At 35.1% G+C, this 14,534-nt stretch overlaps 1 protein-coding gene across 3 annotated transcripts; it reads left to right on the forward strand.

Annotated features, from left to right (window-relative positions):
* Nucleotides 1–2,928: 2,928 nt before the first annotated feature.
* On the forward strand, nucleotides 2,929–13,855 carry rcn2 (reticulocalbin 2). 3 transcript variants are annotated; one of them, XM_036561750.1, is made up of 9 exons: nucleotides 2,929–3,006; nucleotides 3,157–3,261; nucleotides 7,852–7,992; nucleotides 9,845–9,947; nucleotides 10,118–10,314; nucleotides 10,416–10,529; nucleotides 10,655–10,748; nucleotides 11,628–11,770; nucleotides 12,390–13,855. In XM_036561750.1, exons 3-9 carry the CDS (start codon nucleotides 7,852–7,854, stop codon nucleotides 12,531–12,533), a joined length of 936 nt encoding a protein of 311 aa, XP_036417643.1. In that variant the 5' UTR covers nucleotides 2,929–3,006; nucleotides 3,157–3,261; the 3' UTR covers nucleotides 12,534–13,855. The 3 variants fall into 3 exon arrangements, with proteins under 3 accessions (XP_036417643.1, XP_036417644.1, XP_036417641.1); XM_036561751.1 differs by having other exon boundaries at nucleotides 2,929–3,261; nucleotides 11,631–11,770; XM_036561748.1 differs by having other exon boundaries at nucleotides 2,930–3,261.
* Nucleotides 13,856–14,534: the final 679 nt, after the last annotated feature.

A 14,534-nucleotide genomic window follows, 5' to 3' on the forward strand; every position in this document is an offset into this window, starting at 1 on the left:
AGTACTGTATGACACGTTATGTTGGACACGTTATGCACCCCTAACTTAAAACACCGTACCTGGAAACAACTGTCATCACATTGCTCTAAGTTCAGATCAAAACATATAACTCTAAATAAAATACTGCTGGGGAGAGAAAGCATGGATGGATGAATGGATAGATGGATTGATAAGATAAGATAAGATAAGATAAGATAAGACAAGATAATCCTTTATTAGTCCCACAATGGGGAAATTCTCAGTGTTACAGCAGCAAAGGGATAGCAAGGCACTCAAGAAAAGAAAAGAGTAACAAGAAGAGAATTAACAAGCACATAATTAACCATGTTAATTTATTTAACAAGGTTTTTACAATTTGTTACTTGTTACTTTATAGACAATATATATAATACTAAAAGTAAAAAATAAGATAGAAAATATCAACTCTATCTTTCACAAAAATAACAATATAAAGGATTAAAAATAAATAAAAGCTAAAATATTTACACTGTAAGGATATTCTAAATAAATAAATAAATTACATAGAAGAAAACAGTTAACAGAAACAACAAAATAAACAAATATCAAGAAAAGAAAGGAAATAAGAGAATTTAGGGGTTTACTCTTTTGCACTTTAACCCTTAATAAAAATATTCTAATTAAAGTTCAAATTCAGTATAAATAAAGTCCTTTTCAAAAGTCCTCTCACCTTCAAGATTCATCATCATAAGGGGGTGGTCCTTGTTCTTTAATCCTGAAAATCTCACCCTAGAGACTACTGCAGCGCTGTGGTAGGACACAACTAATAATGTTTACAACATAGAAATGGTCACATTTTTCATTTTTGGAGGTGTGCCTCTTTAAGGTATCACACAGAATAACTTTCCTCTGATAATGTCAGAGTTTCATTTCACAAAAAAACTGGACATTTATATTCCTATAAGCGTTGGTTAATCAATTAACAATTAAACATCAAACACAAAGATCAGTCTTACCATCACATGCAACTCTGTCTTTACTGAGCTCCATTTTAACTCTAACATTGATGTACCTTTTACAACCACTTTGTATCTTCAGTCAGCCTCTGCCTTCTGTGACAAACACCTTGTTTTTCTTCTAATAATGCCATCCTTCATCAGCTATGTCAGTTCTATTCATTCATATACCATTACATAAACAATAATTGCTGGCCATTACATTTGATTATACCATTATCTATAAGTTAAAACACATTTTAAGAAGATGGAGCTATGATCTTGATTACATCATATCACTTCAATTAACATATCCCACTTTTTCATTTTTTCATTGATCAAGAGAGTACAGAGAAGAATCTATTGATTATCCCTAATTGTGACTAAACAAGGAAGTGTTAAAATATATATAAAATATATATGAAATAGATAAAAAATAAACTTATGGTCAAAACCAAGTATCTGTGTGTGTGCGTGTGTGTGTGTGTGTGTGTCTGTTTGTGTGTGTGCAGGCCAATGTTCTTAGATAATGTCTAAATGTCCCCATCATAGTTACAATTTATGTTAAAGATGAGACTGAGCAGTGTTTCCTAGGCCTGGTTGAAACACAGTGATACCATTTGCAAGCACTCAGGACAAAGCCTAAGCAGAGAGGCCTGCACATACACACAGAGGCCTGCACACACAGCATAATGTGATTAACTATGGAATCAAATCAACCATAAATAGTGAAGTTACTACTTTTCCAACCAGATTCATAAATCTTAAGAAATTCTTCCACCTACCTGTTTAAATACTTTAGAAAATCTCTCACACTACTTATAATTATGAGATATCAGTTCGAATACAGAATTTAAGAGGGTATGTGGCTCTGTCCCTGATGGTCTTCTCTATTTACTTAAAGATAAACACAAGGCTACAGAAGATTTTTCTTTAAATAATTTTATAAGGCAGCTATTATCTCATAAATACATTCCATTAGTAACCTTTCAGCGGTCAGCTCAACAAAGACAAAACAGCCATTCAATTTGGACTCTCACCTGTATGTTCTTAATAACAAAATGAAAGAGGTGCTTTATAAAATATTACATAGATGCTACCCTGTTAATGGTGCTTTGAGTAAATTGTTCAATGTGAATGATGCTTGTGTTTTTTGTAAAGGGACTGTAGAATCCATTAAACACTTATTTTTCTGTTGTGTATTTTCCTACTCTTTTAGGATTTATCTTATTTAGACTTGAAAAGAAAGACTGGTAAAGAAAGTCACTATGTTTTATTACTTTTTTGATGACCCTTTTTCAACCCGGATGAGCGCTTTATAACAAATGTAATCATAAAAATAGCTACATTTTATGTACATAAGATAAAATTTGCCAGAAAAATACCTTCACATATGACCCTTGTATGCACAGATCTATGTAATTACATATCTACATTAGTGAATTTAAACCTGCAGCAAAACATGAAATTCTGTAAATTCATCTTTTTCTTTTCTTTTGATATGTGAATGTTGAGCTTTTATGCATCATACCGCTATTCTGTTCTTGTATGAATGGTTACTTGCAATAAAAAATATAGCGCTGCTGTCGGAACAAAACCTCGTATCTCCATTTTTTGTCATTTTTCAGTTTTAGACATAATTTGAAAAGGCCTGTTGTCCTTTACATTGTGTGTAAATTTCATGATGAATGGACCAAAAGAACTGGCCCAAAATTGGAAAAAAAGTTGGAAAAAAGTCTGGTTATATTGACTTATATTAAAAGTAAAGTAGTTTTTTTCCTTCTCATGTAAAGTTATAATTTTCGAGATACGAGGTTTTGTTCCGACAGCAGCGATATATCAGATGACTGTGACGCTTTTTGAGCAGGAAACGCACTGAATCGTGCAGTGCATGTTGTAAACAGAGGCAGAACCAGTGTGGTGAAAATCCTGTTTTTTCTCCGGTCCAGCAGGTGCCACTAAAGCTCCTTCACGCGGGCGGACAGATTCGGCAGTGGACTGTCACCGGGGCGAAACCAAGATGCAGGGATTAAAACCCTACTGTGTTGAAATGGTCTACTACTTATTATTACTACTAATTATTCTTTCAATGCATTCCAATTAAAGATATGGTATTGTTTTTAAACAAAACATCACGTATGACTAACAAATCATTCATTTAAAAATCATTTTAAAAAGAATTATTTTTGTTCACCCCCGCAAGTTGAATCTCAAGTGAAAGTCGATGCTTTCACAGAGCAGAGAAAACTCCATGGCAACGCTGGCCGTCCGGCTAATGTTTGTCAAAACTTCCCAAAATCACTTCTAGGTAAGTTCCTGTTTTTCCATACAGCGCGCAGTTGTTCCACTGACGTCATTATTTTAGACAGCAGCCATGAGCATGACTAGCTAACTAGCGCTTCACGTGTTGTTTTAGCATGGCAGAAGAGCCAGAAACACTGCAAACTAGTGATTGTTTTAGCCAACTACACAGTGAGTTTGCCGTCAGAGGCGCGCTGTGCGAGATCGTGTAACAGAAATGGAGGCAAAACTGACCGCGGAAAAGGTGCTATTGACATTCGACACATTCGATGTTAAAGACGTTTCCACTTTCATATTCATTCTCCACTGAACACAAGCTCAGGACTACGCGGTTTATTTTTTACTTTAATTGTTTTTAAAGAAATTCTCAACACATTTCCCCAATTTGAGTGGTGAATTATGCAGTTCTTCACGTACAAACGGAAGGGACCGTCGTCAAAGTGCACGCCCTTAATTTAAAAGTCTGGGCTAAACGTCAAACTCACAATAGCGTCTATGTTGTAGGGCCAACTGAAACCCAAGCAATGAAGATCTTCCTGTATTTGTCACTTACTACAGCAGCAAAATTTAAATCAAGTGTTGTGTTGATTTATGATCAATATCATATACACATACACAAAAATCAATAGCTATTTTATTATAGGGCCCAAAATGTAACAAAAGACTGTTCTAACATTCTGAATAACTACAGCGAGTCAGATTTCAATAAACTAATTTTATTGGAAAAAAAATTAATGTGATAAAAGTGATTAATTTTTCAGAAAGTTTAAGGCATTAAACAATCAATAGTCTCTTTGCTGTAAGGACTAAAATTTTACACCCAAATTCATTAAAGTGTGCCCTGTTTTTGCAACTTACTACAAGCAGAATTTGAATTGTGTTAAAGTTGAATACACTTTTTCACACACAATAATAAATAGTTTCTTCACTCTAGGGTCTACAATTATAAAACCAAATGCATTAAACACCAAGAAGAAGTTGAAGAAAGCCTTGTGTTTTAAACATCAAAAGCTCAACAGCTTCTTTACTGAAGGCTCAAAAGTGTACATCCAAACGCATTAAAGAGTACCCTGTTTTCACAGCCTACTACAGCAAGTATAAAATAAATTTGGGTTGAGTTGTAATTAATATTTTATGTACAAAAATTCAATAACTTTTTTACTGTAGGGCCTGCAGTTGTAAATCCAAACACATTAAAGAGTGTCATATTATTATAACTAACTACAGCAAGCCAAATTTGAATAAACTCTAGTGTTTAATTGTAATGTTTTAAACATCATAAATCCCATAAACTCTTTACTGTAAGACCTACTATTTTAAATTCATTTGCATTAAAGAATTTATAGTTACAACAGCAAGTAAAATATGAATAAAGTCTAGTGTTAAATTATAATACATTACAATACAAATTCAGCAGCTTCAAAAATGAAAAAAAAAAAACAATAGCTTCTTTACTGAAGGGCCCAAATTTGTCAAACCAAATGCATTGAAGAGTACCCAATTATTGTAACTAACTTCAGCAAGCAGAATTTAAATTAAGTGTTGTATAGAATTTGAAATTAATATTATAGACAAAAAAGTTAATAGCTTCCGTACTGAGGAGCCAAAATTGTAAAACCCAATGCATTGAAGAGTGCCCTGTTACAGCAACTTACTACATGTAGCAGAATTTGAAGTAAGCATTGTGTTGAATTAATTAATGTTTTAAATATCAAAAACATAATAGCTTCTTTACTGTAAAACCAAAGGCCTTAAAGAATGCCTTATTATTGCAACTAACTACATTAAGCCAAATGTGAAGACACTCATGTGTTCTAATTAATGTTTTAAACATCAAAAATTCAATAACGTCTTTACTATAGTCTCTAACATTTTAAATCCAAGTGCATTAAAGACTACCATAGTAATGCAGCTTACCTCAACATGTAGAATTTGAGTAAAATCTGTTGACTTTTAATTAATTTTTTTACATACAATAATCAATAGCTTCTTTACTATTGAACCTACAGTTATGGAAATAAATGGATTACAGAGCCTATAGTTATTACGACTCACTACAGCAAGTAATAGTTAAATAAAGTCTTGTTAAATTATCATATAATTGTATAATTGTTTAATTGTATAATCTTGTTAATTATAATTCTAATAATGATGTAGACAAAAAAAATCTATAGCTTTTTTACTGTAGGAGCCAAAATTGTAAAATCAAATAAAAGAATGCCCTGTTTTGGCTACTTACTACAACAATCAAAATTTGAAGAAAGTCTTCTGTTAAACTTCAATTAATGTTTTAAACATCAAAAACTCAAACTTCTTTACTGTGTGGTGCAAAATTGTAAAACCAAATGCCTTAAAAACTATCCAATTATTGCTCAGTACAACAACAAGCAGAATTTGAATAACGCATTTTGTTTAGTCACTCACTCATCATTTACGCTGCTTATCCTCCTGGGTCGCGAGGGGTGCTGGAGCCTATCTCAGTGCTCATTGGGTGAAAGGCAGGAAACACCCTGGACGGGTCGCCAGTCCAACACAGGGCAGACACACAGATATAGACATTCGCACCACACTCACACCAAGTAATATCTCTAACTGGCCTGTCTTTGGACTGTGGGAGGAAACTGGAGCACCCAGAGGAAACCCATGCAGAAACTCCACACAGAAATGCATTTGCTTTTGCATCTGTAAAACCTAAATTAAACAACATATAAATTTTCTGTGGTACAAGTTATTTAAAATTTTAAAAACTTTAAACATATTGTTATTGATTCAATATTTTGCCTGAATAGAACCATCTGTAATACATTTGGTTTCATAATTATAGGCCCTACAGCAAAGACGCTATTGAATTTTTTGCTGGTTGGAAAATGAATTAAAATTAATCACAATGCTTTATTCAAATTCTGCTTGCTGTAGTATGTAGCAGTAACAGGATGACCTATGATGCTTTTGGTTTTATAACTGTAGGCCCTACAGTATGGAAGCTATTGAGTTTTTTATGTTTAAAAGATTAATATTCAACACAATGCTTTCTTCAACTTCTGCTCCATGTAGTAAGTTGCAGTAATAGGACACTCTTTAATGCACTTGGTTTAATAATTGTAGGGTCAAAAGTAAAGAAAGTATTGCCTTTAGATTTAAATTGTTAGGTCGTACAGTAAAGAAGTTACTTGGTTTTTGAAGTTGAAAATATTAAATAAAATTAAATACTAGAGTTTAGTCAGATTTGCTTGCTGTAATAAGTTGTAATGATGGAACAGTCTTTACTGTATTTGGTTTAACACTTTTGGGCTCAACAGTAAAGAAGCTGTTGAGCATTTGATGTTTAAAACATTAATTAATATTCAACACAATTCTTCAAATTCTGCTTCCTGTAGTAAGTTGCACTCTTTAATGCATTTCGTTTTATAAATTTTGGCTCCTACAGTAAATAAGCTCTTATTTTTTTGACTATAAAATATTAATTAAAATTCTACACAACAAATTTATACTTTGCTTGCTGTAGTTAGTTCCAATAATAGGGTACTTTTTTTACTGTATAAAGGAGCTATTGAATTTTTTGTTCATGAATAATTTATCATAATTTAACACAAGACTTTATTCAGATTTTACTTGCTGTAATAGGTTGTAATTTTTATTAAGAGTTTTGTAAGCTGCATTAATATGGTAGCAACACAAGGCTTTCTTCAAATTCTGTTTGCTGTAGTAAGTATTAGTAATAGGATGGTCTTTAATGCATTTGGGTTCATAATTGGAAACTCTAGAGTAAAGAAACTATTGATTATTGTGTATGAAAAATGCATTAAACTTTAACGCAACTCAAATTCTACTTGTAGGAAGTTGCAATAATAGGTCCCCCTTTAATGCATTAGCCCTTCAGTAAAGAAGCTATTGATTTTTTTAATGTTTAATGCATTAATTAAAATTAATCACTAGCGGTTAGAACAGTCTTTAATGCCTTGTATTTACATTTTTGGGCCCTACAATATATTTATTTTTTTAATGTGTATAGAATATTAATCATAAAAACACTTGCTGCTGTATTAAGTGAAAAGTACAGAAAGTACTTAATTGCTTGGGTTTCAGCTGGCCCTACAGTATAGATGCTGTTAAGATTGTGAGGTTCAGCACAGACTTTTAAATTAAGGACAGGCACTTTGATGTACGTGAAGATCCAGTTAATGCACCGTTCAATTCAGGAAATGTGTTGAGAATTTCTTTAATAAAAGCAATTAAGGTAAAAATAAACAGTGAAGTCCTAACTTGAGATCTCATCTTATGTTCTCTCTTAATGCTGTTGACATCAGAAGTGCGAATCTGTGTCGAATCTTGAGTGTAAAACCAACTTTACTACGGTGCTAAATTGTTCTTTAGGGTTGTCATTGCCATTTATTACACAATCACAGTGACTTGTAAGCAACCACCAGGGGATGTTTGGGTATCTTTGGCTGCGTCCAAAACCACATACACTAGTTACCTTGCTAGCTAAATAGTGTGTCAGAAATAATACACACCTATTACAATGGCATTTATAAGTGTAATACGGCTCGTACAGTAATGTGATTTTAGATGCAGCGCCTGTCTTTCTCCTTCACAGATGCTGAATATGAAAGCCCCTGTTGTGCTTCTGTTTGTCGCACTGTGCTGCGCTTCCTGCGATAAAGTGCTGCAAGCGGAGCGCCGAATTTCACACCATCACAATCACGAACATAGTGCAAACGCTTTTCTTGATGCTGAGGTAGGGATGGACAGTGAAGCCCAAACTGTATTGTAAAGATGTTTTGAGAACATCATAAACTACAACAAAGGTATATATTTTTAAAGAACATGTAATCAGAGTGTGAGGACAACGGTGTGTTCCATTGGCCACTTTCCAGTAAGGCAACACATGGATGGTGTTAGTCACTATAATTTACAGAAGTTAGCTTAAGAAGCGGGAATGTCCGGATATACCTAAACCTACGGGCAGGTGATGCAGCAAAAATGTAATATCTTACAATACTTAAATAAACATTTTTATGACACACGATATGTATTGCAAAATTAAAAAAAAAAAATACTGTAGCGTCAGCAAAGAAGACGACCCGGAGTCTGACATTTTCTGTTAGAAAAATGCTCTTTATTGAAACATCAGGCAGTGGGGAGCCAACCTACTTGGTGAAAATGGCTGAACAGGTCACCAAAAGAAAAGCACAACCACAACATAGCACAACTTAACTATTAAGTCCAGTGGGCCAACTTGTTTTTTCAACATTTTCCATACTTTGGTACAGCAAGTCCAGTTAAACATGACTATTTTTGCTCTCTTGGTAAGGAATCTTGTAGTGATTTAGTGTTATTAAAGTAGTGACAATATCCACAATCTCCTCAGAAAAGCATATTATCGCAATAACGATAAAATATCAATATTAACAATATTGATAAAATATTATTAACCACTTCTGTCTAAACCTATGTTCTCCCCATGAGTTGTTCATAGTTTCAACACTTAGACACAGATACAGTTATATGCAAACATTTGAAAACCCCTGGTCAGACTACGTGTTTTGATGACTGTGTTTCTCATTTCAAGTGAGAATAAGTTCATCTTCTCTACAGAGAACACACTTCTGCACATTTTAATGTACAATTTCTGTTTATCTGATGAAAAGAAAAGTTGTCACATTGTATATTTTATTTACTTTTCCCAATATATTAAACTCTTCAAATAAACAAACTGTACATTAAAATTTGCAGATTCATTCCTTATAGAGAATCAACAGAATAAGTAATTTGACCAGGGGTGTTCTTACTTACTCTACACACACTCTATACTACTCTATAAAGTTAGACAGTTTAACATTTGGTGGTCACTGACTATAAACAAGAGAGATACAACTAATAAAACTTGGACCTTAACAAAGGGTTTACAAAGGTTTATGCTTTGGCTGTATTTGTAAATGGTTGCATAAGTACGGTTTACAAATGTGTTAATAATTGTACATTTTGAAACATCCAGCTAATTCTTACCCTTTGGCCAAAATCAGAAGGCTGACAACTCACACAACTCACTCTGCCAGTCAGTAATAGTCAGAATTTCACCAATTTTTCAAAATTTCTGCATATTTAGCTCATTCACATGTAAACAAAGTAGAAACATGTAAACCAGAGAATCTGTTCACGTCAGTGATGATGGGATCGTGACATTTCCCCCCAATTCCCCCCCCCCGCCCCCCTTCATAGATTTACCACTACTTTACCATCGTGTGCGTTACATATGAAAGACACAGGTTGTTTGGATAGCAAATAAAATGGCTATGTTTGCATTGTAGATGTCACAACCCCTGGTTCCCATCACTGCCGTAGTAAAGAAAATCGGATTCAGTAAGTTACTCTACAATGCACCAGTTCACATCAGACCACTATGAATGACTTTGTTTACATCTCAGTGATTGAATTTTGGAGAAATTCTGAAAAATCGGAGGAATTCCCCTTTAAGCGATGTCTGAGTAGAGTGGTGCCAGGAATATGTGGATTATAAGCCCTACACTGACAGACTCATAAATACTTGGTATCAATCACCATAATTATAACTATCTGTTATTATTTAGGATAAAGATGAGATTAAGAAATTGAGTCCATCTGAACAGAGGAAGAAAATGGTGGAGATAGTAAAGAGAATTGACACTGACTCAGACAAATACTTGACTCCAGGTGAGTAAAAATCAGGTTGATTCAGATGTATATGTTCATTATTTCAAGAAGTAAGCATTAAGAGTAGGTTGTAGAAATTACAGGATAACACTAAATTACTTTTGTTGTGTTGTAAATAAAGTCTATGTTGGTCTGTTTCAAAGTGACTCTGTGCTCTTGTGCTTTGACAGAGGAAATCACATTATGGATACAGAAGGTGTACAGGAGGTATGCAATGGACGATGCAGAGGAACGCTTCCCAGGCTTTGATACAAACAACGATGGTCTGGTTTCTTGGGATGAATACAACATGGTGATGCATGGGCATACTGTTGAAGTGGATGAAAATGCAGTTCTTGAGGACCCAGAAGAAGAATCTCTCAGATTTGTATTTGAAAAAGACATTACACATCAAAACGTGATATTGCATTATTTCATTCTGATATATTTTGTCTACAGTATCATTCAAACTAACTCTACCATTCACAGCTTCATTTGAAGGAGAAAAGGCGATTTGACTTTGCTGATGTGGATGGCACACCTGGCTTGAACTTGACAGAATTTCTTGCGTTTACACATCCGTCTGAAGTAGATCACATGGCGGTAAGTCACTGACACTGCAATGGCAACATGGTAATAAACTTGTTGGTTCTAGTCATCTGAATTACTCTGGTTGCTTTAAAAGTTTGTTGTTTGTTTTCAGCTGAAAGTTTTGTTTGTGCTTGTAGGATTTTGCAATTGAAGATGTGTTGAGTGAGTATGACTTGGACAAAGATGGATTTATCAGTCTGAGTGAATTCATCGGAGATCTCAGAGCAAATGGTAAAGATTAAACCCAGCGAAATAGTTAGGTCTGAAAGATTAACTGTTTATATGTCAAAGTCACAGTTTGAACATGTGCAATTTTCAAATGGCAGGAGCTGCCTTTTAATTATAGCATATATTATCCAGAATGTGTTCTAAGTGGGGAAACGTAAGCCAGTAACATGGAGCTTGTGAAATACATGTAGATGAGTTAGACCAATCAAAAGCAACCAGTCACCCATGTGCAATGTATGTGACAACAAACCTACAACTAACTGTCAGTCTGGTACAGTATGCCAGACATTCTGGTGGTCTTTGCCAAAATAACAGGCCTTAATTTATAGAAAATTATTACATTTTAAATCACAGTCACAATACTGGCCAGAAAAATCATAATTAGATGTTTTCCCCAAATCGTGCAGTTTAGGTGTACAGTTGGAGACTATAACTCATTTTTTTCCTCAGGCACAACTATAGCTTATCTTTTCTCCATGCACAATTTGTGTTAGTCATCGTCTAGCCATTCAGTGTCCACAGGACCACTGTTTCCTGGATGTTTTGGTTGCCAGCCTACCCTCAGCCCAGCAGTAACATAGCCAGCACTGACACAACATTGCTGCACCTGATGCAACCATACCAGCACAACACCCACTAACATGCAACGACCATGTTGGTATCACTCCTGTGCTAAGAATGGCTCACCACCAAAATAATATCTGGCCAGTGGCGGTCCTTTTCCATAGAAGGATGAGGTTAAGGGTGGCTAAGTTGTGCATATGAGATACAGTCAGTAACTGTTAACCTACAAAGTGCACTTATAGGTGTGTACCTTATAAAATAGCCAGTTTTTTCCATAATTTGTATGCACCTGCAATATCTGTTTGCTTTTTTTCAAAGATGATGATGAGCCATCTCAGTGGGAGATTGAGGAGACAGTTCGATTTAAAGACCTTTATGACCAGGACAAGGACGGCAAGTTAAACCGGGATGAGCAGCTGCGGTGGGTTGCTCCAAACAGCTATGGTTCAGCACGAGAAGAGGTTGGTGGAAGATCAATGCATTTGTTGTCATGTTCATGAAACCAGTTTGAGATGACTTTTGCTTTGTGACATGGTGCATTATCATGCTGGAAGTAGAAGTAGAAGATGGGTAAATTGTGGCCAGGAAGGGATGCACATGGTCAACAACAATACTCAAATAGGCTGTGGCCTTTAAGCGATGATTGATTGGTATTAACAGCCCCAAAGTGTGCCAAGAAAACATTCCCCACACCATTACACCACCTCCACCAGCCTGGACTGTTGACACAAGGCAGACTGTGTCAATGGATTTAAGCTGTATCTGTATGCTTCATTGTCGTGTTTTGAACGTAATAATGCAACACATGTCTCTCTCTCTCACTTTGCGCAGCCATGCTGTTTTAACACATGCAAAGTGCATTGGTGTTGTCATGTTGAAATAAGCATGGCCCCTGAAAAAGATGTTGTCTAGAACCAAAACTGGTCCAGTGTTAATGGTGCCTTAACAGATGTGCAAGTTACCAACTAATCAATATATTAATCACTGCTTTCTGTTTAATATGTACATTTTACCTACTGTCCCAACTTTTTTGGGATAATACAGATAATGCTGAATTTTCTTTTCTTCTGTGTTAAACAGGCTGTTCATCTAATCAAGGAAATGGATCAAGATGGAGATGAAAGGCTTTCAGAAGCAGAGATTTTGAAGAACCAAGATATTTTCATGAATAGTGAAGTAACGGACTATGGTAGACAGCTCCATGTGCCACATGATGAGTTATAATGTTTTTTGTCATCTCTGTTGTTATATTGCAATTTTTTTTACTTTGCTTTTCTACTGAAAAACTGAAACTTTTGTCTAGGAGTACTAGAAGTAGGATCCTGCACTGGTTAGTCATATTTAGAATGTTTTTCAGTTAAAGCATAAAATTAAGGCTGAACTTTGTATATTAAGAAGGTTGTAGATGGTGCCTGTATTTTATTTACCCTAAAGTAATTTTCCTCAAATTTTTTTTCTGCACATGAAAGAAAGGATTTAGCAATTGTCTTAATTTCTTAGAATTATGTCAGTAAAGTTGCATCTCTTAGCGTGTGTAACATAATTATTCACTTAAAAACTTATATTAGTTTGGGACATTTGCTCTGAATGTAGTACTTAGTTACTAATAACTATGGCAAGCATCATGGTGTCCAGCTGCTTAAAACTGAAAATAGCCCATACTGACTTATATTGACACGCAATCTGACAAGATCAAGGCTCTGCATGTGTATAAGACTGCACTAACAGGTATCTTACAGCGCCAGAAGGCTGCAACGTAAATATGCTTCACTAACCACTATTTTGAGGAATTAGGTTTTGAATTGGTGCCAAAACCCTCACGTCATATTTCTTGTATTTCACTACATCTTCTATAGTGCACTATGCACTCAAAACAAGATTGCCATCTGTCTTAAAAAGTGTTCTGCCAAAAGAATAAGTTCTTAAAAGGTCTTAAAATTGTACGTTTTCCTAGTTTGTTATGACTCAGAAGCCACCCTGCACTAAATGGAAACTGGTGTTGTATGAGCCACTCATGGCATAGCTGAGTGTTCAATGGCTGAAAATTCATGTTCATCTTGATGTATGTTTGATGAAGTCTATAAACACTGATATTTACAAGAAAAAGATATGTATTTTCTTTAGTGACATATTTTGTTATGTGTTAGCGTTTTGATCTGGGGCCTGTCTCATGAAGCGGGATTTCTTGCTTAACCAGCTAACTTTTCGCTTAGTTTGGTCTAAACCTGGATTCTTGGTCTTACAACAGTGGAACGCTTTTATTGGGCTACAACACCATGGCAACTTGTGCTGCACTGCTTCTCCAGGGCATTCAATCGTAAACTGCCTTACTGTCTACATATTTACACACATTTCTTCCTGCTTTCTTTTTTTTTTTTTAAATAAGCCGCTCAATGTTTCACGCGATTGGCTGTTTTTCATAAACTTTCATGCTTTATTTTTCATCTGCGACAGACACCTGAAGGTGGTTACTGAGAGTCTGTGTGTATGACTTTTAATGTGATTTCCAAATGATGCTTTATTAAACTCACAAAATAACAAGTGTATATATAAACGTTCATTGCAAGTTCATTGCTTTGCTGATTTGATCCCTTTGTTGGAAACACTTTTGATTTGACAGCAGTGGTTATTGATGTCTAAAAAGACGTATAAAAAAAATGGAAGGTCATCAAGCTCAATGATTGCAGCGTCACCTGAAATCAACAGATAGTCAAATCACTGCGTCACCACCTAAATGGTGCAGGGAACAAATCAAGCTGTACTCTGGTTTATGGCTGCTTTGGTTTCTGCCATATAGAAGATCTTACATTTTCTGCTGTACCGAAACAGTTAGCAGATATGCACTATATGTCCAAACATTTCCAGAAACCCCTTCCAATTAGTGAATTCAGCTACTATAAGGCACATCCTTTAGTGATACAGCAGTACACAGCTTGTATAATTTCCCTAGAAAAGCACTGCGAATAGAATGGGACAAGCCTGAGGTCACCATGCCCAATGAACTGCTTATGATCCAGGACTAATCGTTCAAGAGCAGTACCTGAACTCATTAATGCTCTTGTGGCTGAATGCAATCAAATCATTGGAATCGTGGAATTCTAATTATTGTTTTCATTTTTGAGATAAAGGAGTTGTAATATGTAAACATTGTTAAAAGTTTTAAACTGGATTGTTCACTCTCCAATCCGTACAGGCCCGAAATGTAAACTAGACTGCAAAATCTGT

This window comes from Colossoma macropomum, unplaced genomic scaffold, assembly GCF_904425465.1.
Source record: "Colossoma macropomum unplaced genomic scaffold, Colossoma_macropomum, whole genome shotgun sequence".
NCBI lineage: Eukaryota > Metazoa > Chordata > Actinopteri > Characiformes > Serrasalmidae > Colossoma > Colossoma macropomum.

Excerpts from the sequence above, each read along its gene's own strand:
- rcn2 (XM_036561750.1), top strand. The coding sequence starts at position 7,852 with ATGCTGAATATGAAAGCCCCTGTTGTGCTTCTGTTTGTCGCACTGTGC. Across the intron at positions 10,315-10,415 it reads AAGAAGAATCTCTCAGATTT|CTTCATTTGAAGGAGAAAAG; the intron begins GTATTTGAAAAA and ends TACCATTCACAG. Across the intron at positions 11,771-12,389 it reads ATGGTTCAGCACGAGAAGAG|GCTGTTCATCTAATCAAGGA; the intron begins GTTGGTGGAAGA and ends TGTGTTAAACAG.